We start from the raw sequence: 23,838 nt of genomic DNA, 5'->3' as shown, positions 1-23,838 counted from the left end.
GCCTTCCAATTCTCCATATCCTGAACCCAGGCTTCCCTTGCCTGGCTCTTGAGACTGAGAGAGAGAGAGGAAAAGAGGGCCTGGCACAGCAAGGCAAGGGTTAATCTGCCCTGGCTTCCTTGCACTGCAGACGTCACAGATGTTTTAGAAGGAGGGGAGGGGGCCGAGTAGTGGTCTATGGTGGTCTTTGTGATGCATTTTATACTGATAGCAGCAGCTGCACCAGCAAAGCTCCCTTCGTTGGATTGACACACACAGGGAGGGCAGCGCTCCTTCTGCAATCTCTCTCTCTCTCTGCAAAGGGGCTACTCTGCCCAGGCACAAGCAAGGATCTGCAGAAGATTGGGAGAAATATTATTGCATCCTCCCCAGCGTGTCTTTCTGAGATCTCTGGCTTTGCCTTGTCGTCCTCGGCAGAAAGGTGGGTGTCTCTTCCATTGGCAAGTGGGGAGGAGGAGGGGTGCGAGGACGGAATCAGACGAACTGAAATAGAGATTTTAATTATTATTTTTTTGCAAGAACAAAAGATGCATATGAGCACCTGGTATTTCCAGAGCAGTCCAAAACAGGATTTCTCATGAATCTTCCTGGCTGGCGGCCGGGGCACCCTTTCTACACAGTGACAGGGAGGGTGGGGGGAAGAACTGCTGAGTTGGGTGGGGGTCAGGGTCTCCCCAGTAGATTTTCTGAGCTCTCTTTATGCAGGTCGCCACCTGCTCGCCCACTGGCTTTCTATGTTGAAAACCTGGGCACCATCTCGCTCTAGGGTTGCACAGCCTCAGCGCTCTGTTCCCGACCCACACCCTGTTTACTGTTGCCGTCGGGCGCTGAGCAAAGGCGCTCTGGTCCCCTTCCGTGTCTCCCATGTGCAGGCAGGGACGGCGCTGTGGGGTAGCCGCTGCCTTTGGAAGCAAGAGCACGCTCCCCATTTTGCGCCGCGCAAGGCCAGGGTCTCGGTCTCTCTCTGATCTGTGAAATGGGTGGAGCGCAGGGAGATGTGCTGTGCCTGTGCCCCTCTCCTGCAAGGCGGCACTCATCGCTGCTTCATCCTTAGCCCCCTGCGGAATTTTCTTTTCCCCCTCCCTGCCTGCAGTCGCAGAAAATGAGATGCCAGCGGCAGCGGTAGCACATGGCTCTCTCTGCCTCTTCTGGGGGGGATTAAAAAATAGCTGGGTCTGCTCAGTGAGATTCTTTTGTGTGTGTTGGCCAAGGAAGGGTATAGCTCCTGGTGCTGGAGTGCAATGGGCTTTTGTCCAGAAGTTCTGCCCATAAATCGGTACCCAGGTGGTCCAAGGTGCTGGTTACCTTGCAAGTGATGCTGCTGACCGGTGAGTGTGTATCGGAAAGGGTGACTATTGCAACCTGGGAAAGGGATGGACTTATCAGAGTGTGTCAGCATATAAATTCACCTGTACAGCTCTGTCTTCCTCCCACTGACATTGGTCCAGACAGAGGTCAAAGTGTCCTAGGATACTGAGCAGATAGATATAGAGAGTCTATTGTCTATTCTGTAATAATGAATGAAGATTCAGGTTTGGTCTCCCTTGTCAAACTGCACCCCCCCCCCCAGCACTCTTTACTAGTTCCTAGAAGGGAGACTTCCTCTGAAGTGTGGGGGATAGGCAAGCTGCCTCCATACCCTTAGAAGCATTGAGCTGTCCCCTGTTGAAGGCCGGACCAGGTGGTTGCTAAGGTCATTTGGATGCTCATGTTCATATGTGCAAAGAGCTTTCCAGGTGCATCTCCCTCGCAGTTGGATGAAGGCTACAGGCAACTGCCCCTAGGAATAGGTCGTAACCACTCAATAATTGTTGGATGTCTGGAGTAGATTCTGTTTGGGAGGATAATTATAGATGCTGCAGTGAAATCTACACTATGGGATCTTCTCTTGGGATAACTCATTAAGGAAAAAAGGGGGGGAAACAGATCTGCTCAAAATCCAAGGCCTGCCTGGGGTTGATTTAGGTCACTCATTGATGGAACTTGAATGAGTGTGTTCCTTCCACAGCCAGCTTTGTGTCTCCTTTCTCACAACCTCTTGAAGCCTTTGAGTGGTCTCCTCTGTAGTTTCCCCCTCTTCCATTCTTTGTCTGGAAACAAGAGCAGAATCTCAGACTCTGGTCTCCTTCATGCATTCGCTTGATATGGTGAGAAGAACAAGGTGCATGATTCAGGCTTGGTGTTGGCTACGTGAGATCTGGGGCACTAGGCGCTTTCCTAGACAAGAAGCAAAACGGCCCCAACAGCATATGCAAAGGATTTTGATGCCCCAATGAGCAAAACCTGATTGCACATCTTGGACCAGAGGAAGCATATGCTCCTAGATGGAGATGAAGAGGTAGCAGCAAAGGCTGGTCCACAACACATTGGAGGAAGGTGCCAGGCTTTGCTCGGTGGGCCTGGAGTTGGAGCCTTTGCCTCCTGGTATCAAACAAAGTGGAACTCAAGATTCTGAATGAAGGGCTGATTTAATAGAAAAAGAGGAAGCTGCCTTAAACTGGGTCCAATCTAGCTCAGTACTGTCCATATTGACTGGCAGTAGATCTCCAGGGTTTGAGGATCCAAGCCACTAATGCCATTTCCCCTCTTCCCAGAGCCAGGTCCCTCCTTTACCCTCGAAGCCAGTCTTTCTCCAAAGCTGGTTCCCTCTTCCAAACAATTCAGAGTCCAAATCCATGCATGGTTAATGATTAGGGATGATGGGAACTGTAGCATCTGGAGGGCACCATCTTGGTCAGTCTTGATCCCCCATCCTGGTGCCCTCCAAATGTTTTGCTGCCCTAATGGGCAAAGGAACGCAGCCAGCACAGCTGCAGAGAGCACCAGGTGCAGGAAGGTGGCGGCTGCAAAGTGTAGGCTTGCCTGATTTGGCTGCAGAGCACGGTGACAGTGAACTGGGAAGGTCTCAGACTGTGAGCAGTCAGTTTGCTCCTCCAACCCACCCCCCTTCCCAAACTACTTAGGTGTGAACCTGCAGAATTTATTTGCCTCTGAGTTGAAATACTCCCTTCCTCCTTGGCAGAGCAGGAAAGGAGAAGCAGAGGGGTGACAAGGCAATGCATGCCATTCTCCCATCTTAGCGCTGGTTGCCAGAGGCAAGGGGTGTGTGTGTGTGTGTGTGTGTGTGTGTGTGTGTGTGTGTGTAAAACAGACCAAGAAAACCTGGGTGGCATAAAACCTATGATGTGGTGTGCTTCCAGACAAGGGTTTGTTGTGGGATGTCTGCTCCTCATGCATTCCACCTGACACCATCAGATCAAAATGCCGGCCTGTGTCCCCCACCCCATTTAATCCACATTCACCCTTTTGAAGGGAATTCTGATAAGTTTTTTTAAAACCAAAACCATAACCTGTTTCCAGTCGCTCATCTGTGATATCTGAACAACCAGTTTATAATATTGTCCCCATCTAGAAGCCCCTGCAGAGACCATGAATTGTGTTCCTCTACCCAGCTCTCAGGACAGACTGCTTCCTCCAGAATTTACCTTCCTGGATCAAAACATTTGGTTCTCCTCTCCCAAAGGCTGACTCCTGCATCTCCTCACCCCTTGCAAAGCACAGAAGGTAGTTGGCAAAGTCTAGAGAAGGTGGACATAGAACAGAGTGAAACCAGAAGCAGGGCAAGATCTAGAGCAAGGAAGCAGGTTCCAGGCAGCTGGTCAGAACTGGGTGGTGCAGGTGAAGGGAGACATCCCAAGCAGCACAGAAGGAAACTTCACAAAATCCCCATAGATGGTGCCCAGCAAAGGAAGCCACCAAGCATTTACAAGCACAGCAAACTGGAACAGAAGCATGAATTATGGCGGCAATGCATGGATAGTGTCCATTGCAGGAATCTGATGAACAGGTGAGAGGCTGAGACAGACTCCTCACCTGAAAGGTCACAGGTGCAACCAGTAGGTCCTACTTCTCACTAGGGAGGCTGTCAGTATATCCCTTTCCAAATTCTAGTGAATTCAAGGGGTCACAATACCTTCCACGTTGTCAATCTTGACTCAAAATGGAGCACAGGAAGCTGCCTTATACTGAGTCAGACCAATGCTCCATGTAGTTCAGTAGTGTCTACGCTGCCTGGCAGCAGCTCTCCAAATTGTCAGGCAGGGTTCTCTCCTAGCCCTAACTGGACATGCGATTGAGGACTGAACCTGGGACCTTCTGCATGCAAAGCAGATGCTTCACCACTGAGCCACGTCTCTCCCTGATCAAAGCAATTATCAAAGGCATCCCCATTGGAGAGATCTGGGACCAAGTCACAACACCTGCATGCAGCTCCTGGCTCTGTTTCCCCTTTTCAGATGACAAGAGTGCTCTGAGCATGTGCAAAATGTCTCACCACTTGGCTTGCTCACATGCACTGGAACTGAGGGCTAGGAAGCTGCATGAGCCCCAGCACCTCTCTCAGAGTACCTTTTACTTCCCTCTCATTTCCAGCTCCCACTCACACCATTTTCTCATGAGCAAGGTTGCCAGTGGGCTCATTTTGCACCATGGACGCATTTCGGAAGCCCCCCAACAACCTCCTAAAAGTTGGCATAATTAGGAGCACAGAACCATTAACATTTGAGCATGCATAATGCGGGTCTGTGTAGTTCCCCTCCATTTTGTACTGATGTAGGAAATTGAAAAACCAAAGCAAATTTCTATTTTGAAAGCCCTCCTTGTGCCCTTCAGAATGGGGACCACAAAGGACTCACCAGAGCATGTCTGGCCTTATGGCATGTTTAAAGACACTCTCCCCCCTCACAAGCCCCTGAAGTCAGTTAAATCACTGTAAACAATGCAAATAAACTGATCATTAGTTTACTGTTCAACTTTCACAAGAGACACTGCTTGTGCAGAAAGGAGGGGGAACGAAAGGCAGGCCAAGCCACCAGCCTCAGTGACTTCACCCTGCAGCAGAGGCAGTTTAGGATAGATCTTAAGACACATCTGGGGCTAAGTTCACACAGCAGCTTAAAACTGTGTGTCCTAGGTGTGCATGCCTTTTTGCATTGTCCACAAGATGTCATCCTTACCCAAGTGTTAGCCTGCATTTCCCCCACCCTCTTATTCCACACTCTCTGGGCTCACCCACACTTCCCTGGGAAAACCTGATAATTAGCACTGAACTGGAGCAAATGTTGGTTGGGTTTTCTCCAAATTGACATTTGCTCTGATTTAGTACTAAAAAGAAGGTTTTCCAGGGCAAAGCAGCAGGGGAACGGCAAAACTGCTCGGAGCCATGCCTAGAAAGCATGTGACAAGTGGAACACCGCTCGGACCCGTGGACAAGCCCTCTCTTTTTTAAAATTACAAAGAACTGTGAAGAACCTGCAGCCAGGGCTTACCTCTTCATCTACTGGTCTTTCTTACAAGTTTGCTGCTAGGTGCTGAAACTGCAGGGCACACACCTTCAGGAAACGGGAGGCTGAAGAAGACCAGCAGGCTTGCAGAGAAAAAGGAAGTTGCTCACGTTGCTAATGAATTTCCCAGACTCAGGGAAATGAGAAGAACTGGGAACTTCAAAGTAGCAATAGCAGTGGATTGGCCCTCAGTTGTCACCTGATTCCCTGGCCCAGGAGGATTCTGGGACGTTGTGCATAGCCCCCACTGGAGCTACCTCTGGTTCCTTCCTCCAACCCATGGAGCCAGTGCCTGACCTGGTTCAAGCCTCACAGCTCCTGATACTGGTTGCATAGAAGAATGTTACAAAAATGTGTTGGAAGAACCCTGGCACTACCCTGGGCCTAGCTGCCCTTTCCTCCCTCCCCCCAATCAATGAGGGTGGTTTTAAAAAGAAAATAAGAAGATTTTAACCTGATATTTGCTGTGAGCCACTGACTTCTATGGATGTAGCCCTGGCAGTAACCTTCATCAATGCTATATTACACCAGCAAGAGGTCTGGAGTAGAATGTGAAAAGAGAAAGAAATGATCAGGAGGGGACAGCATTGTCTGTGAGCCTAGAAATAAAGCAGTTTGAAAAATGAGACCTGCCTCTGCTCAGTTACTGAAACATGGTGTCAGAAGCAACCAACCCTTGCCGCCACCACTTTCTGCAAAAGCTGAAGAAAAGCTCAGGAAAGGCCAGGAAGGACTTAGCTAACTTTCAGCCAGGCTGCAGATAAAGTTCAAGGGTTGAGGTTCATGAAGCAAGTGCTCTGTGGTATGAAACAAGACAGTGGAAGCCTTTTTGAACCTGGCAAAATGGGTTTTTGCAGTCAAGGACCTTCAGATGTTGTGAACAGGTCCATCCTGTCTGTGCACACATTGGTACATTCCCATGCATCATCTGGGGATCCTCCAAGGTGGGCCTTGTAGGGACTGCCTTGGAGCAGCTGCTCAGTCTGAGTAGGTCAAGTAGCAGTAAAGAGCTCTTGAGAAGACTAATCAGGAGAGAGATTTAGACGCCATTCTGCACACTGCAAGGGGGGGGGGTGCGCAGAGCAGAAGACAAGCTGATGTACCACAAAGTTGGGTGGCCAGGTGCGTAGGACAGCTCTCTTTTGATACACTTGCCCAGTATCCTTAATTGACCTCTGAAATCCTAGTGGTTTGAATGGTTACAAAAGGTTTCTGAATTGTCTCTCTGTGTGTGTTTGCATAAATATTTGCATATGTGTGTGTAGTTTTCTAAAGCTCTGTTTTGCTCTATTAAACTGCTGGGACCCCGGCAAGGTGGCTGGGTTTGTTGCTGGTGATGTTAGCAGCAACAGTAGCTGTACACATTATCAGGAGAACGGGCAGAAGAACTGCTTGGTGGTCAGAGCTTAACCTCCCACTCAAGCCATGATCTTGCAGCTGGGGAGCTTGATAAAACTCTGCCTCTTCCTCCAGAACTTCCCAAAGAGAAAGAGAGAGGGCAGGTCTTCAAGTCGGTTGCAGAGTGCGTCTCTCCTGCCCTCTCCACAGCTGCTCCCATAGGAGAAGGCTACTGAATCTGGGAAGGGGAGGCTCAGGAATCTCAAAGTTATTCAGAGGAGAAATAGACATGGATAAGAAAGAGGAAACGGCGGGCAGTGGTGCTAGCCTGGTAAAGCAAACACAGACCCCAGCCTGGATTGGGCCAGAGTTTACAGCAAGTGGCTTCTTCAAGCATTCACTGTTCGCTACAACATGTTGTGCCCATGTTGTGCTTCCAGAGGCTGAACAGTTGTATGGAAAGTTGCAGCTTGAGTCCACAGTGAACAGTTCCAATGACCTGTTCACGACAGGTGAGGAAAATGTTGCCAGCCAGAAGCAAAGGGGGGTGGGAAGCAGTAGACTGAGGGTGATAATGCACTGAAGTTTGACAGGGGGGTGAATTTCACAGCAATTTCCCTGCTAGTTGTTCACATCAACATGGCTTCAATTTGTTTTTGTTTGTGTACACACCAGGGCAAAGCGGGGGGGGGGAGCAGTGGGCAGGGATATATTTACCCTATACAAAATTGTTGGTAAGAGACAAATCAGGATCAGCTTAAGGGCTCTGATCAGTGTGAAGGTAGTTTGAGAAACAGGGCACCAAACAGGAGTCTTTTGTAATATTGGATACATATGCATTTTGGATATTGTTGTGTGAATGTGGATTAAAACTCTGCTCAGCCTTTCTCTCCCCTTGTCCTGTTTTACCTCTAGACATGTGGATATAGACAGCAGCAGTGGCGTAGCGTGGGGGGTGCAGGGGGGGCTGGCCGCACCGGGCGCAACATCTGGGGGTTAGGGGTAGGGTTAGGGGGCGCAAATCCACGGGTTAGGGGGCACAAATTACTTGCCTTGCCCCGGGTGCTGACAACCCACGCTACGCCACTGGACAGCAGTGCCTTTCTAAATGCATAAAGACCCCTGCATAGCTAGAGCTGGCTACAAAACATCAGAGATTAGGGGAATGCTACTGCTGGGAAGGAAATGCCTTTTAGCCTGCTGGAATGGCCAGTGCAGGCCCTTAGGAACAGATAAAAAGACAAGGCCTCGGCCCTTTATAACAAGCCCCTGTGTACCTGCCATTCATCCCAATGGGGCATGTGATGTGGGGGACCTCCTCATGGACTGTATCCAAATAGTAAACTGATAGGTCATGAGGGATGAACCACCATGGCAGAATAACTCCAGGAATGGAAGAAGTACTTCATGCTTCTACTGAATAATGCTTGCCTTGGCCCGTGTGGCAATGTGAGGGAATAAAATGACTTGTTCTGTGGTCAAAGAGCCACACTGTGGCCTTTGGTCATCACCCTCTCCATTCCTTCTTGTGCAATGCACTTGATGAAGTGAATACTTTCTCTCCCTATCTCTGGCATGCATGCATGGGGTTCAGTTTTCACAATTCCAGGTTTCCATCAAGGACACAGCTTCATTTCAGGCACCTTCGATCAGCAATTTGAATGCGAATTGCTTAGCTCATGAGAATGGTCTAAATCTGGAAGCCTAACAGTGCGTTTTCTCTCCCCCCCCACCCCCTTCTCTCTCATGCTGCAGGATTCTCCCAGTTAATGAAGTGTTTTATGAACCCTACAGAAGCCTGCTTCTTGCTGTAGAGGTTACTGAAGCATCACAAACTGAGGTAAAAAATACAGCCCCCTTTGCTGCTTGTGTGATGCAGGGACCTATCCAGTCTTAGAGTTCAGAGGGTGCTGGGTGAGGCCTAGAAAATCAAGTGTAAAGGCAGGTCTTCCTCTAAACATGTAGCAGAACAAGGTGGCAGAATCCTGAGGGAGTGGAGTGCACTGTGCCACATCAGATGGAACATAATATTTTTTTAATAAAAAGAATACTCTTATGTAAAGAACTTGCAATCAAAACATGAGTTTGGGGGTGCAAATAAGTATTTCTAAAATGTGACAACTCCCCTCCCCCACCTGCAGTTTGATATTTGCAATCTGAAATTATAACCATCCATTCTGCCACATCACAACTTATTTATTATTTATTTGCAATATTTACAGACCTCCTTTCACCACAGATTGTCACAAAGAGGTTTTTGCAAAAACCAATAAAACACTTCCTCGTATATCAGTTTAACACAAACCAAAATCACAGATAAAAACATAACTTGAATAAATGAACTTGGACAAATACACTTGAATAATGTACAATTATTTAAATACCTGCTAAAATAGAAAGGTCCTTGAGAAGTGTTTGATTGAAGTCCAGTAGAGAAGGGGTCTGTCAGATCTCAACTAGTGGGGAGTTCCACAGAATCAGGCCCACAATATGGACTGCCTGGCCCTTAAGAGACACAAGCCATGCATATCTGAGCCACAAATGGTGCTAAGTTCTTCTTTAATGCTAGGGGCTGCCTCCCCTGCTCACTCCACTTGCCAACTCCACCTGCCCCTTTGCCAACAGTCCTTTCCCCACACTTGACACACACACACCCCCGCTTTACACCTCACCCATGCCCTTGCCTGTGCTCTCTCACAGCTCACTCTGCACACCCTCCCCCACCCAAGCTCACCCCAGGCCCCACCACCTTTTAAAGGAGAGTGAAGTGCTTTACAGAGCAGCTTGCTAAACTGCTGTGTGATGTGTTTCCTGTCCTCCATTAAACCTTGCTGCAGGCCCATTGGTTGGTGTGGCTGTCTATTGGCAAGCCACACAAACTCCAGAGCATGACAACACTTTACATTTCTATGTATATAGACAGATAAAGCAAGGATATTCACTTTGTAGGCCCAAAACAAGTGGCTTTTTATCCACAAGCTGGCTAACACAGGAAAATGAAAGTAACCACAAGAAGAAACTGAAGGATTGATTCTTAGCCCATAATAACTGGAGACAATATTTAACTCTGTAATTACCAATTACTACATTGGGTTGCTAGCAGTGATTCCCTCAAAGACCTCCATGATCAGGAAAAGTTATAACTCTTTTAAGTGTCCTGGGCCCAAGTTGTTAAGGGTCTTGTAAATTAACACCATAACCTTTAAGTTGGTCTGGTAGCATATGGGCATAATACGAGTTATGTGCTGGCAATAGTCTGTCTCCACCAACAGTCTAGCTGCAGCATTTTTCACCAGCCAGAGCTTCCAGACAAGGCCCAAGGGCAGCCCCACATTGAGTGTATTGCAGTCATCAAGTCTTTACTGCTTCATTCGCTGTATGGTTAGGTCAGGCTTACAAAGCATTCATTGGTGCACAGTAGCAAGGAAGCAGAGAGCAGAGAGCCAATCAGGAGGACAGGTCATTGACCAAGAGGCTCACTGTTTATCCAAAGTGCAACAGACCCTTCTCCCAGTCCCAGGCCGGTCTTAATCTATGACTACCAGGCTCAACTCACATGAAGTCACAAGGAACTGAAAAGGGTCGCTGTTGTTAATGATGCCAAGAAAGGCTTCACATCACCCTGTACGGTGTCAGGGATAGACCTTGTTGGGCACTTGCCAAGGCCCGCACACTTGCAGGGAGAGCCACTGCAACTCTCTGGAGACTCCTAGCCCTGCTGCAACTCCTCTTTGCTGTCACCTGCCTCCTCTGAGCATGCAAGGAGCAGCAGCAACAGCACCCTCAGTGCTGCCTTGTGCTTTCCCTCTGGGTGATTGTATGGATTGGGCCTGGAAAGAGAGGACAAAGTGAGCAGGCAGACATGCTGTGGAGGAGAGGGCCCACTGAAAGTGCCTTACCCAAAACCTAGAGCTGCCCCAGTAGAGAGCTTTAGGAGAGCAAACTGGACTAGTGGGTGGCTACTGCCAGGATCAGATTGTGGTCTCTCATTGGCAACGAGTGCCCATTCATACCCTAGTCAAGGGGTGGGAAAATCTGTAGCCCACCATATGTTGTTGGATTTCAGCTCCCATCAGCCCCAGCCAACATGGCCAATGGCCAGGGATGATGGGAGTCGTAGTCCAGCAAAGATGTCTATGGCCACAGGCTCCCCAGTCCTGCTGTAGGCATTGCGTGGTGGAACTGAAGCTGCTGAGCTACGGTTGTTCTGCTGCTGAGCTGGGAGGAAGGGGAAGTCCAGTGGAGGCTGAGGGCTCTGGAAGCACGCAGAAAGCTCTCACAGGAAGTCTGAGGTGCAGCACAGCACACTCTGCTTCCCTCTGGGAGTCCAAAATAGAAAATATAGAAGTGGTTGTGGGATTTCCACACAGACAAGGTTGCAATGAGATTTACAGACAGAGCTGAGCTGCCTGCAGCAGCAGCAGTGACACGTGCCCTCTTCACTCACTCAAGCCCTTCAGAGAGGACCTGTTTGAGGACAGAGGGCTCTCTCTGAAGCAGGTAAGCTGGGAGGTCCTGCTTTCCCAAGGGTGCTGTGGGCGGGATGGTTTAGGAAGGAGAAAGGTGGTGGTGAGAAGCATTGAGAAGGAGGAGGATCTACACTGGGCCAGAAAGGGGCTATGGACAGGGACCCCATTGGAAAAGGGGCTCTCAGTAAACACCCATTTCTGAATTTTGTAGCATACATCTACATGGCGGAAGTGGTGCTGCTGCCACCCACCTTAGAACAGGCCGTGTGACCCAATTGTGGGCTCCGACCCCTCAACTGAAGACCAGTGTTTCTGAGTAGGGGAAGCCAGTGTGGTGCCCTCCAGAAGTTCCCTCACTCCCAGTTCCCACCCTCACTGACCATTGGCTATGGGGGCTGCTGGGAGTTGGAGTTCCACACCTGGAAGGTACCACATGAGCTGCTCCTTCTTCTCTAGAGGAACTCTGTGCTCAGAGGAGCTTTCTTGCAGCCTTTCTCTTCCTCTCTCTCTCAATCTCTCTTTATTTCTCTCTGCCTCGGTTGTTTTCTTCCATCTTCTGTTCTGTTTCTCCCGCTCAGGTCTGCTGGCCATGGGCAACCTGATAAAGGTATTGGGCAAAGATTTAGAAAACTGTCCTCATTTTTTCCTGGATTTTGAAAGTAAGTCCCATGCGCAAAGGAGGGACGGGGGTGGTGTCTGTGATTACTGACAGAAGGAGTTGCTGTTCTCCACAAATTTTGGGGGTCACACTTTACTATATAAATATTTGAGGTGGTGGCAATATACTTTTTTAAAAAAATAAGAAGACTTTGTTGGGAAGCAGCAGGCAGTGACAACCAGACACTGTAACAGACTGGGCATAACTACACTACAGATTTGCAATTTAGCTGCCATGGCTGCTCCCAGAGAATCCTGGGAACTGGCCCCTCCCCCAAGCTGTCTTTGCTGAACTGCAAAGTGAATGGGGTGGAAGCTGGCTTGAGGGAAGATGCATCAAACCACAGTCTTTCACAGGAAGCTTCAGAATAGATATGGATTGTGGCTAATATCATGTGTACACAGCTTCAAACACCAGCAGTGGGAGTGCACTAGGGTCAGAGTAGACAATCATGTGTACACAGCCTAAGAAGAACTTTAACCTTGCAAAAGTGGGACTTAGGAAGGGAATATTAATACATTATTATTATTATTATTATTATTATTATTATTTGCATAGAAAGTTAAGTTCCACTTTTCCTGTTGAAAGCAATAGGATGAATATTAGTTGTGACCAGCCCGTCCAACATCCAACATGCCCTGGTGTTCCCAGTCAGGTGTGGTAACTAAAGTGTGAGCTGAGAACTGGGCAGTCCCTCCTTCAAATTGTGTTCACCACACTCAGACTACTATTTATTGGCCTTGGAATTTCCATCTGTAATATGTGGATATTAATTTATCTGGAAGAAACAGTTAAAGGATTACTGTGAAAGTGTATCTGAATCACTCTTGAGTACTTAAAAGGACTATATTAAGTATTATTGTTTCCAAGAGGAGTTGGATAGAAATATCTTTCTCTGTCTGAGGGCCAATTTCCACAACTTTTCAAACATTTGCCAAGTGTTTTACAGTTGACTGTCTTCACAATATTTCTTTCTTCAGAAGAAATCCATAGACTGACTAATAATAATAAAAATCTTTTAAGTGGCATACATAAAATAATATAAAATAATTATCAATAACACAGAAACAAAATCAACAGCATTTTAAAAACAATACACCTGCAAGGAATGCCAGGGTTTGAGAGACTTGTCCAAAACTACTCAAGGAACTTCATAGCCAAGGAGAGATTTGGGCCTTGAACTCATGGGTCTAATCCCCAAACTCTAGGGTCAGTGACATCTTGGACTCATCAAAGAGGGAAAAGAAAAGGCAGCCTCTGATCTGGGCAGCAGCAAACCATTTCGTGCCAGCTGTTCTTATGCCCTTTCTGTGTTCCCAACCTGGTGCCCTCCAGATTTTTTGCACTACAACTCCCATTGGCCCCAGCAGCATATCTGTATGATACTGAGGCTGATGAGAATTGGAGTCCAAACCATCTGGAGAACACCAGATTGGGGAAAGCTGTTGCAGGGCTTTGTCTGTTGTTCCCTTTCCAAAGAGGTAAGGACTGATTCACAAAGGCCCTGCAGCATTTCTGGCCTGTTGCTATGGCCGCCAAGGCTATTGGGTCCTGCTAAGCAAACATGACTGACACTTGTGCCAATGTGTGGGCTGAACGAAGGCCTGATGGCTAAATAGAGCCCCTATGTGGGCAAATGCTTTGGCTGCCATCATAAATTAAACCTTTGGTGAGACTCTCCCAAACCTGCCAGCCATAGGTCCTGTTGAACAACCACGCTCCCCTTAGCCCCCAAATCTGGTTGGAGAACAGTGACTCTTGTCCTCCTCTGTTCCTTATCATTGGTCTTCCTCCCCATCAGTCAATGCACATCTCCATTCAGGGGCAGGAAGAGGTGGGGTGGGCCTCTCTATACTCAAACGTGGACCACCAACAGTTGTTTATTTTCTTCCCCTCTAGTCTAGCCTTCACTAGCCTGGTTCTCTTCAGGTGTTTTGGGCTACTACTCCATTAGGCTGATGGGAGTTGTAGTCCAGTACACCAGGAAAGAACCAGGCTGGCAGAGACTGGTCCAATTAATTGAGAACTGACTAAAACATACCTCTGAATGCTACAAAGTTTGTGGGCATGTTCACCTTATCACCAAGCACTTGCAGCCAAATAAGCCGTAACGTCTGGTTAGTGGTCCTATTTGAATGTAGAAATTGTTTGCTGAATGACTCTTCCTGCTACCCAGAAAGGGGCACCTTTCCCAGTGACATTCTCCCACAGACCTCTCCTTCCTTCCCCACCTCACTACCCATCATGCTTTTCTCCCTCTTGTCTCTTCTCTTGCAGGTAGCACATGGGGAACCTTCTTAAAGTGTTGACTTATAACGAGCTTGACCAAGGCCCTAATTTTTTCCTTGACTTTGAACGTGAGAAGGGATTTTTTTATTTTTTTGCCTTTGTTTTCATTCATTACTTTCTTTCATTGATTTAATTCATGATTAAAATTGATTTATTTCGTTTTGTGTGGAGGTGTAGAGGCAAGGGCTTGTATCCTCAGGGCAGTTTCTTGTGGATTCAGTGCTGCTCAGGCATACAAATGGTTTTTTTGCAGCATCCACACAATGTTGACCTCACCAAAATGCCATCCCATGTCCCTATCCAGATTTACCACTTCCACAAGTTATTTACTTACCAGATTTCTCATGGATATGGTAAAAAACAAAACAAAAATTCCATATTAAAAAGGAGAATAATATGGGACAGTATTTTTGTGAGGTGGGTGTCATGTGGATGCTGCAAAAACATTACTGAATGAGCAGCACCGAGTCAGCAATAAACTGCCATGTGGAATTCCCCAAGAAGCTTCAGGGTGAGATCTAGAGAGGCAGAGGAGGGAGTCAGCAACCAGACAAGATAATGGCTGCTGGGCTGTGCACAGCAGAAATATGCTTCTGTTGCAGGTGCAATGCCTTCTTTCTGGCAAGATGATCATTATATAGCAGTGGGAAAGGGCAGTAGCCAATCACACTGAGAGCAAAGGAGGTGGGGCAAGGGAAGAGATTGGTGGACCTTCTCAGAACCCTGGATAGTGGACAGTTGTTTTCTGAAGGGAAGGGTGATGAGCCAGAAAGTAAGGCTTCTGCTCCAGCAAAGCGCTCAGAAGCTCCCACATTTGGAGACGTCCTACCGGCAGCAGTCTGCATCTCCTCCAGAGTGACGGCCTGACTGCAGCCACATTTCCAGGATTTGTTAGAGTTGTGCTAGCTTCTCAGTGAAGAGGCATTTAGCAGCCCTGCAGTGTCCAGGCAGCACTGCCAAACAATTAACTTTCAGGGTTTGAATGGCACATTGCCACACCTCCTCACAAGCAGACACCAGCCTGGACCTCGACTGCTGTAGGTGGGCTCTGTGTGCCTGACCCCCTCCCCCTTCTCAAGCTCCCATTCTGTGTGTGCATGAGAACTGCTGGGCCCTAGGACTGCTGAAGGTATGCCGTCTGGGGAGAGAGGCATGGAAGACGAATTAGACCTAGATAAGGCCAGACAGGCAGGCCAACAGCCCTGAAGCCCTGCTTTGGGGAGGAGAGTGGGGGGCAGCTCACTGCCTAGGATGCCATTGGTTTAGGGCCTCCTAGTGTTTTGTTTTTTATACTTTGTGGTTTCTTTTTGGTCCTCCTGTATATTTATTTTCTAATATTTTCCCGGTACAGCTAAGGGCCAAAGGTCTGTGGCAGCCCTCCCCAGCTTGTTGCCCTTAAGATATTTCAGACTACAGTTCCCACCAGCCCCAGCCAGCATGGTTGTATGAGTCAGGGTTTGTCCATATTGACGTTTGTCCTGTGGCAAGGAAGCACATGTCTGGGAGGTTTTCTGCTTCTCCCATGCTTTCTAGGCACACATCCAAGTGGTTTTCAGTTTGCTTGGCCGTTTTCTTTGGGGAAACCCACTCTTTAACCATTTGTGGATGAGCCCTCGCTGAGGCTCATGGGAGCTGTAGTCCAAAATGTTTGGAGGGCTACAGACGGTAAGGGTGGTCTGTGGGCTTCCCATAGAAAAACATGCAAGAGAGGGGCTCTGTTGCAGCTCACAGGCCGGGCCATGGCTTCCCAGTGTTCTTTGGGGGCAGCCCAAGACCTCATCCCCTCCCCAGGCGGTTGCACAACGTGACCTGGGTACACCCAACAAGCCTTGCCCATGATGCCAAGGGGTTTGGGGGGAGGCAGAACTTTCTGGTTGCAAATGGCTACTCCCCTGGTCCCCCTGACATTCCTTGGGTTGCCCCCCCAACCCCTGACCAGGCCAAGGGAGCTCTTGGACCCCCTCATTCCAAGCAAGCCATCCCAGTGTCCCTCCCTCCCTTCCCCCTGGGGCTGGGCTGAAAAAGTGTCCTGCAGCACGAGTGTCCTGACCTCTCCCTTTCTCTCTGGGTGGGGTTCACTGCAGATGCACAGCCCACAGAAGCCGAGACAGCTGTGTGGAACCAGGTGAACGCTGTCCTAGAGGAGGCGCAGACCATTCTGGCGGAACTGCAGTCCTACACTGGAGCTGGGCAAGAGATCAGAGAGGTACTAGGAAGAGCCTGCTGGATCAGGCCAGTGGCCCACCCAGTCCAGCATCCTGGTCTCACAGTGGCCAACCAGATTATTCAGTGGGAAACCAGCAAGCGAACAAGAGTGCTCTCCCCTCTTGTGGCTTTCAGCAACTAGTGTTTAGAAGCATTGCTGCCTCGGACTGTGGAGGGCAGAGCATAACCGTCATGGTATGACCTGAGCCCTTCCCAAAGCTGACCCCCACATTCCAGAGCTAGGAGCAATGCTAGCAAGTGGTCTGGATTTCCCCCCCTCTCCCTACAATGATTTTTGTACTTTTGCAAAGCTAACATTTCAGGAAGAAAACTTAGCATCTTGTGTTACTTTATTGCAGGCCATCCAAAACCCCAGTGACTTGCAGCTCCAAGAAAAGGCATGGAATGCCGTGTGTCCCCTTGTGGCAAAGCTGAAGCGGTTTTATGAGTTTTCCCTTAGACTTGGTAAGTGCCCTCCCCCATCTCAGCAACAAGTCTCATTTTCTCATTCTTCTCATCTTCAGTCCAGTTCAACCCACTTCCACATTAGTTTGCAAACCTCTTTTTTTTTTTAACATAAGGAAACAGAGCCACATGAAAATGTCTTTCTTCCTAATATGCCAATCTGGGTACATGGCTTTGTTTAGCATATACATTTTTAAGAGGCAATTTGTCCCTAATACAATGCATTTCCTTATGGTGATTTCACGCAAATACTTGCTTCTGCATTCCCTTCTCATTACTATAAACGTTTTTGGTGTGAATTTTTGAAGGAGAAGCTGTGCTTTGGTTCCAGAAGCAAAGCTTTGGCAGGTTCACATTAAAATGTTAATTGCACTAATCCTGCAAGCTGTGCAGTTATTGGCCGGGTGAGGGGGCTGCTGCCTAACTTAACCATCTCCCTCCTTCTGTCTCTCCCAGAGAATGCCTTGCGGAGCTTGCTGGAAGCTCTCACCAGCCCACCTTACGCCCCGACTCAGCACCTGGAGAGGGAACAGGCTCTCGCCAAACAGTTTGCAGAAATCTTACACTTCACCCTCAGTTTTGACGAGCTCAAGGTATGTGTGGGAGGAGGCAGCTGCCAACAATGGTTGGTCCAGCGGCAGCAGGGAATGTGATCTGAGCATAATAACAAGTAAAAAAAACTCCCACAGGGGCTTCTGACTCTTGCTCCTGTGGAACAATATTAGGCACTTTGCACAACACCCACTCTGGATGGTTGGCACAGGTGCAGATGTAGCCTGCAAAACACACACACACACACACACACACACACACACACACACACACCCATCATCATCCCTTTCCCTCCCATATGTGGAGAAAAGTCTTCTGCTTCATCTTCTTCATCATCCCTGAATGAAGTCTCCCTTCTCTGTCTCCCAGATGACCAACCCTGCCATCCAGAATGATTTTAGCTACTATAGAAGAACCATCAGTCGAAACCGGATCAACAACCTGCAGGTAAGGAACGGTGCCTTCCTTTCGCTGGGAGGCAGAGTAAAAACCCAGGCTGGGCAAAATGAATGGAAATTCTAATGGCAAAGGAATGGTGGGAACTCGAAGCTGCAATGCAAGTGTAAATGTGCAGAGATGCCAGAGCAAACAGAGTATGTTCACTTGAGAGCCAGGGCTCATCCGCACTTCCTCTTGACCCATATTTTGATTGCCTTGGGTACTGATTACTGTAATTCCCTCTGGCCCAAGAGCTTTTCTTGTTCTTCCATGGCTGTACCTTGCAAAAATCCAAATTTACCTGCTGAACTGAAGCTCAATTAAGCAAAATCACTCTTTGGATTTTCTGCATATCCGATTCAGCAGGCAAGATCGGATTTTCGCAAGACACAGTGAGAAAAGCTCTCGGATCTGGGAGAATTAATCAGCACACAACACAATCAAATTAGGGGTCAAGCAAAAGTGTGGATGAGCTCTAACTGTCAAGAAAAAGAATAACGGAAAGCCAAGTGGGAGGGGGAATGGAACGGAATGACTGGAAAAGGAGAGAGATATAGATATAAAAAGAGTAAAATGAACTATCATGTCTGGATAGGTGGTTTCCTGTTTCACACTGAGAAGTTATTTTTAAATGTCCCCAGGGATGGAAATGAGAGCTGTCCATAGAAATAAACATAGAAATTCAACATTTTAAGGTAGCTGGGGCTGGGCAACATGGTGCCCACCCTCTACCACCCACCCACCCACCCACCCACACAAAAGTAACAACAGTAACAACCTAGTAAGGACTGAGCATGCCCAGTGGGCATGGAATGTTGGCTGGTTTTGGTGGGGAGGCGATGAAAAACTGATGGAGTAGAGTGGCTGGGACCTTAAACAGAAGCCCTCCATGCCGCAACGTTTTGCTGCAACTGATCTCCATTCCTGCCCTGCAGTTAGACGCTGAGAGTGAGGTGAACAACGAAATGGCCAACCGGATGTCCCTCTTCTACGCAGAGGCCACCCCGATGCTGAAGACTCTCAGCAATGCCACGACCAAATTTGTTTCAGAGGTGAGTGATGCCTCCCAAGGCGCAGAGAAGACAGAGGCAAGAGTTGCCAAGACCACCTTAAAGTGACAGCCTGCTGCAAAGTCCAGGCTTGCTTGGCTGTTCATGCAAGGTTAACACTGCACAATGGCTGGTGGGTTGATGGGCAGAACCCACGCCAAGGAATCTGTGCTGTGGTGGCACAGGGACTGGGGCTGCCTCTCTCCCTTCAGATATTCAGCTTGCTCTCTCCCTGGGGAGGAAGAGCAGGGGGTAATCAGCATGCAAACTGGGTCTCCTTTCAGAACAAAACTCTTCCCATTGAGGACACGACTGACTGTTTGAGCACCATGGCCTGTGTCTGCCGGGTGATGCTGGAAACGCCGTGAGTACAATGCCCTACATGATTATAGGCTCCAAAGACTGAGCATAAGTGGGTTGCACACGTACAGCAGTCTAAAAAGCCACACAATTGACAATTAAAACCCGACTAAACTGAGACCCCATGTTAAAAATATGGGGTTACCGTACTCAGAAACTACAATTAATCCAGAAAGTGGCTGCTAGACTGATGACTGGGAGTGGCCACTGGGACCACATTTATTATTATCATTATTATCAAATGAATGTGCAAAAATGTAAACAAAGAGTCACCAAGGGCCACCATACAATGGGATTGGTCAGCCTTCCACATGCCGCAAAGCAACTTACCTGGTGAGCCTCTCTAGGGATGGAATTCCACATCAGAGGGGCAACCACTGCAAAGGCCCTGTTCCTGGTCACCAGCATTTTGACCTCTGGACCCAGGCATCTGTAGCAAGCCCCCACCCACTAGATGACTTTAAGGGACCCATACCGGAAATCACATCTTTTTAGAGTCTTTAGGCTGTGTTAAGCAGTACCATGGTATGAGCTCTCCAGGAAAGCTGGGAAGGAAATGTGGGGCATGACAGCTGGTCCAAGGAGGCTTGTTCATGAAGCTCTTTCTTGTTTGCAACAGGGAATATCGGAGCCGCTTCACCAACACCGAAACTCTTCTTTTCTGCATGCGGGTGATGGTGGGGGTCATCATTCTTTATGACCATGTCCATCCTGTGGGGGCTTTCGCCAAGACCTCCAAAATTGACGTGAGTGACATTTCTCTCTTCATATAGAAACATCAATCAGAGAAACTCAGGGAGCTGACAAGCCAGCCTTTGATGACCTTGACCTTCTTGATGTTTTGGACTACAACTCAGCAGCCTCAGAATAATATAGCCTTAACGGCTGGGGCTGATGGGTGTTGTAGTGCAAAACACCTGGAGGGCACCATGTAGGGGAAGGCTGGAGCCTCCAGTGTTTTTAGTGACAATTGATCCTCAATTAGCTTTTAAAGGGAAGGAGGAGCAAAGATCCATAGGAGCAACCAAGCATCAGAAGAACCACGCTGGGTGGGACTTTCCATTCCAGTTTAAATGCGGGATTTCCCCCTCTCTTGCTGCACCTCCCATATCCACATGTTCTGAAAGACCCTATTTTGCCTTTCTCAAATCTCGTGAATCTGCTCACAGACAAAGGGACTGTTGTCAGTATAAGTGGGTGCACTTTTCCAACATTTTCCCCCTTTGAAATTTGACTAACAAGGGTGTTTTTTTGTTTGTTTGTTTTAATGCCGGTAGATGAAAGGATGTATCAAGGTCTTGAAAGACCAGCCTTCCAACAGCACAGAAGGCCTTCTGAATGCACTGAGGTAAGGCAGCCCAAGAGGCACCTTTGAGGAAATGGGCTTTGGCAGCCAGAAAACGTCTGCTGCAACTCTCAAAAAAGAACTGCAAGCGCATGCATATGCACACACACACGCACACACACACACACCTTGCACAAGCACCAGGATTGCACTGGGATGACTTTGGCAGCCTAGGCATGTGCTGGAGTTGAAGATAGATAGCGTGGAAGATTTTCAGAAACTGAAATTGGTTTTGTAGACATGAGCAGTTCTTATTGAAGGAGTGCTGTGGCAGGAACTGGAGAAGTTGACTGTTACTAAATGACCATTGACCTGGCTTCACAGAAGGAACTCCCTCGTGCATTGCCCTCACATCACAATTATCCTGTGGGGCAGACCATTATTCCCATTTTACAGCTGGGGAGTTGAGGCCAGCAGCCCTTCCAGTGTGCATCACACAGGAGGGGCTGGCCTGAGTCCTGGATTCCAAACTAGCTCATGCCCACCAGCCGGTGCTTTGGTATCAAGGGAGCTGCAGTTTCTCAGCACTCAGACCACTGTATGCTGTTCAGGGACACTGCGTCTTCCCCATTCCCAACAACTGGCACTTTAATTGCTTTGGCCAGCATCACAGAAACCTACCTTTTAGTCCAGGCGTGGGCAGCCTTTGGCCATCCAGATGTTGCTGGACTACAGCTACCATCAACCCTGACTATTGGCTATGTTGGCTGGGCCTAATGGGAGTTGATGTCCAACAGCACCTGGGGGTTAAGCTATTGGCTACACCTGGGCATTCAGGTTCCTACCCTCTACTCACCGGCAAACTCCCCCTATATCCACGCTTCCTTTCTGCCAAACTAGTCCCTACTAAGAAATCCCACATTTTTACCTTTGATCAGGGGCTTAGACATGCATTGCACCTGTTCCCACAGCGGCCAGCACAATTGGCTCCTTTTCTCTACAACTGGTATGCCCTTTCCCACTGCCTCCCTGCTTCTTCCTAGGTACACCACCCGGCACCTCAATGATGACACCACATCCAAGCAGATCCGGGCCTTGCTGCAATGAGCACCCCCTGCAGTCGAGGGGTGGGTGGCATTCACCAGAGACCCAAGAAGGGGATTTCTCCATGGAACCTTCAGCAGAAATTTTAATGTTGACATATTGCTATAAATAACCATTGGCCATCATATTCGTCATTTTGTAAAAGAAGAAGAAGAAGAAGAAGAAGAAGAAGAAGAAGAAGAAGGAGAGAGAAAGAAAGAAAGAAAGAAAGAAAGAAAGAAAGAAAGAAAGAAAGAAAGAAGGGGGGAGATTTTAAATAAATATATATATATATAAACAAATAAATATATATATATATATATGCGCGCACACATACATACACACACACATATATATAAAATTATGAGAGATAATCCTTCCAGCTCAGTGCCAATCTGCCCCATCTCCCAAGACACTCCATGTTCAACTCTGGCAGAAGTGCAGCTTTGCCAGAGAAGTGCCATGTTGCCAAGGCCATTCCTCTTCACCGTTCCAGTCCCAGTCCCACCCATGTTGATGTGACATGTCTAGTTCTCAGCCCTCAAAGGCTGACATCGAGTCTGACCAAGCTTCAGGAGAGACAAAGGGGGCAGGGTTTGGCCCAAGCTGGTAAGAGGTTGAACCACCATCTTGGAACCAGGTGGATGGTCTGTTCCTAAACTCTTGAGAGGTCCAGAGATGGATCTCCTTAACTAGCCCAGACTCCAGAGGAGGGTGGAGGGCTAAGTGAGAAAGATGGAGAGATGTTCTCCTGTTTAAGATGTAAATAATGTGTCTGGAAATGACTGTTGATCAGGAATGACTAGGATGATTGATACAGGATGATGATGATGGTGGACATCATCATTAAAATCTTCAACACTGATTCCATTCAAAATGGCTCAGTCACACCTTTTAGATTTTTAATATAAACAATTAAAATCCACTCACCTGTTATTTTGTACATTTTTGTGTCAAATAAAATAAAAAGAAAAAAATAATCTGTTGTGTGAGAGACTTGCCTGGTTGTCTGTTTTGCTATGTTGGCAAAATGCACATGCTCAGAGGGGTCCCTTTTTATTATGATTTCATGTTCCAAACAAGGCTTGGGCAAAGGTGATCAAAAGTGAGATTTGTGTGCATGTGCACACAAACACGTTATTCAGACATGTTTGTTAGGAGTAGGGAGTAATCTAGGTGGATAGGGAGAAGAAAGTGACAAGATTTAAAGTGGTTGTGTAATCTGACCCACAGATCTGAGCACAAAAGCCACATTCTTTCCTTTATCCAAAATAATAGCACAACAGAAAAAAGGGTTCACATCGAGATATTATACATAATCAAAACATTGTCAGTACTTAAATCAAGCCTTAATAGCTCATGTAGCTGGGCAATGTATGCGCATACACACACACCTGAATAAGATTAAAAATGTAGATGTGTTTCGATATTATCTTCACCATCTGCTATTACAAATCAGGAAACTCATCCTTCAGAGCTTTCAGAGCACGGTCCACATTTCCTTAATTTCTGACTCTTGATTAAAAAACAAAACAAAACAATATTACCAGTCCCTTTGTTGATTAGTGGGTTTAGCATCTCAAGGCCATTCACCTCTTTCAATGCCCATCATGGCCTATGAATGGCTTTAAAGACCCCTTTTCACCCACTAATCAATAACAAGATTGTGCTCTCCAGATGTTTTGCTGTGCTGGCTGGGACCAACGGGTTGTAGTTCAAAGCATGTGGAAGGTACCTGGTTGGGGGAGGCTATATGAGACTACTGGACTATGAATAAAAAAGTAATTTATTTGTTGTTTTAAGCTAGAGCCACAACTTGAGGGAGGGGAAAATCTGGATTTCCAAATGCTTCCTCTGGATACAAAACACACAGCCACATTGTTCCACTGACACTTGATTTATGTCAATAAAGAGTGACAATATTTTGGTAAAACTGGTTGATGCTAAGTTTTCTTCTGGCTAAAGCTCAATCACACTGAATCCAATCAAAAGCAACTGGGCTCCATTAGCCACAGCCACTAACTGACATCCCATTGTTATCCAGGGCACAAGGGCAAGATGCTTCCTCTGCCTTGAGATCTATTTATTTATTTATTGAAAAGTTTCTATACTGCTTTTCATTTACAGAAAGAAATGCCAAAGTAATTGACACAATAACAAAGCAACAAAGGGTTGCAGTCAACTAACTTTTATTCAGAGCAGACGGGTCCAAGTTATGCATGGCCGTTCATTTGAATGGGACTACTCTGAGTAAAACTTAGTAGAATGCAACTCAATGGCTGATAAACAATAATCGCCAAAATGC

At 47.6% G+C, this 23,838-nt stretch overlaps 2 protein-coding genes across 8 annotated transcripts in view; one reads left to right on the top strand and one right to left on the bottom strand.

The window, feature by feature from the left end:
• HPCAL4 (hippocalcin like 4) overlaps positions 1-5,460 on the bottom strand; it is a 42,104-nt gene extending 36,644 nt beyond the window's left edge. Inside the window, exon 1 of the mRNA XM_079988628.1 lies at positions 5,328-5,460. The gene's annotated coding sequence lies outside the window, so the exon portion shown is untranslated. The remainder of the gene's footprint in view (positions 1-5,327) is intronic.
• On the top strand, positions 46-22,513 carry LOC307222972 (CYFIP-related Rac1 interactor A-like). Of its 7 annotated transcripts, none has more exons than XM_079988612.1 (13): positions 47-421; positions 8,436-8,520; positions 11,728-11,808; positions 14,085-14,164; positions 16,181-16,302; positions 16,661-16,766; positions 17,223-17,359; positions 17,688-17,765; positions 18,692-18,808; positions 19,090-19,169; positions 19,785-19,911; positions 20,443-20,513; positions 21,494-22,513. In XM_079988612.1, the coding sequence occupies exons 4-13, from the start codon at positions 14,092-14,094 to the stop codon at positions 21,555-21,557; spliced, it is 975 nt and encodes a 324-aa protein (XP_079844738.1). In that variant the 5' UTR covers positions 47-421; positions 8,436-8,520; positions 11,728-11,808; positions 14,085-14,091; the 3' UTR covers positions 21,558-22,513. The 7 variants fall into 7 exon arrangements, with proteins under 7 accessions (XP_079844739.1, XP_079844743.1, XP_079844738.1 ...); XM_079988615.1 differs by lacking the exon at positions 47-421 and adding an exon at positions 1,153-1,328; XM_079988613.1 differs by lacking the exon at positions 11,728-11,808 and having other exon boundaries at positions 46-421.
• Positions 22,514-23,838: the final 1,325 nt, after the last annotated feature.

Source organism: Podarcis cretensis, assembly GCF_951804945.1.
Source record: "Podarcis cretensis genome assembly, chromosome: 8".
NCBI lineage: Eukaryota > Metazoa > Chordata > Lepidosauria > Squamata > Lacertidae > Podarcis > Podarcis cretensis.
Note: the sequence above shows the minus strand (reverse complement) of the source record. Positions and strands in the feature narration are given on the sequence as shown.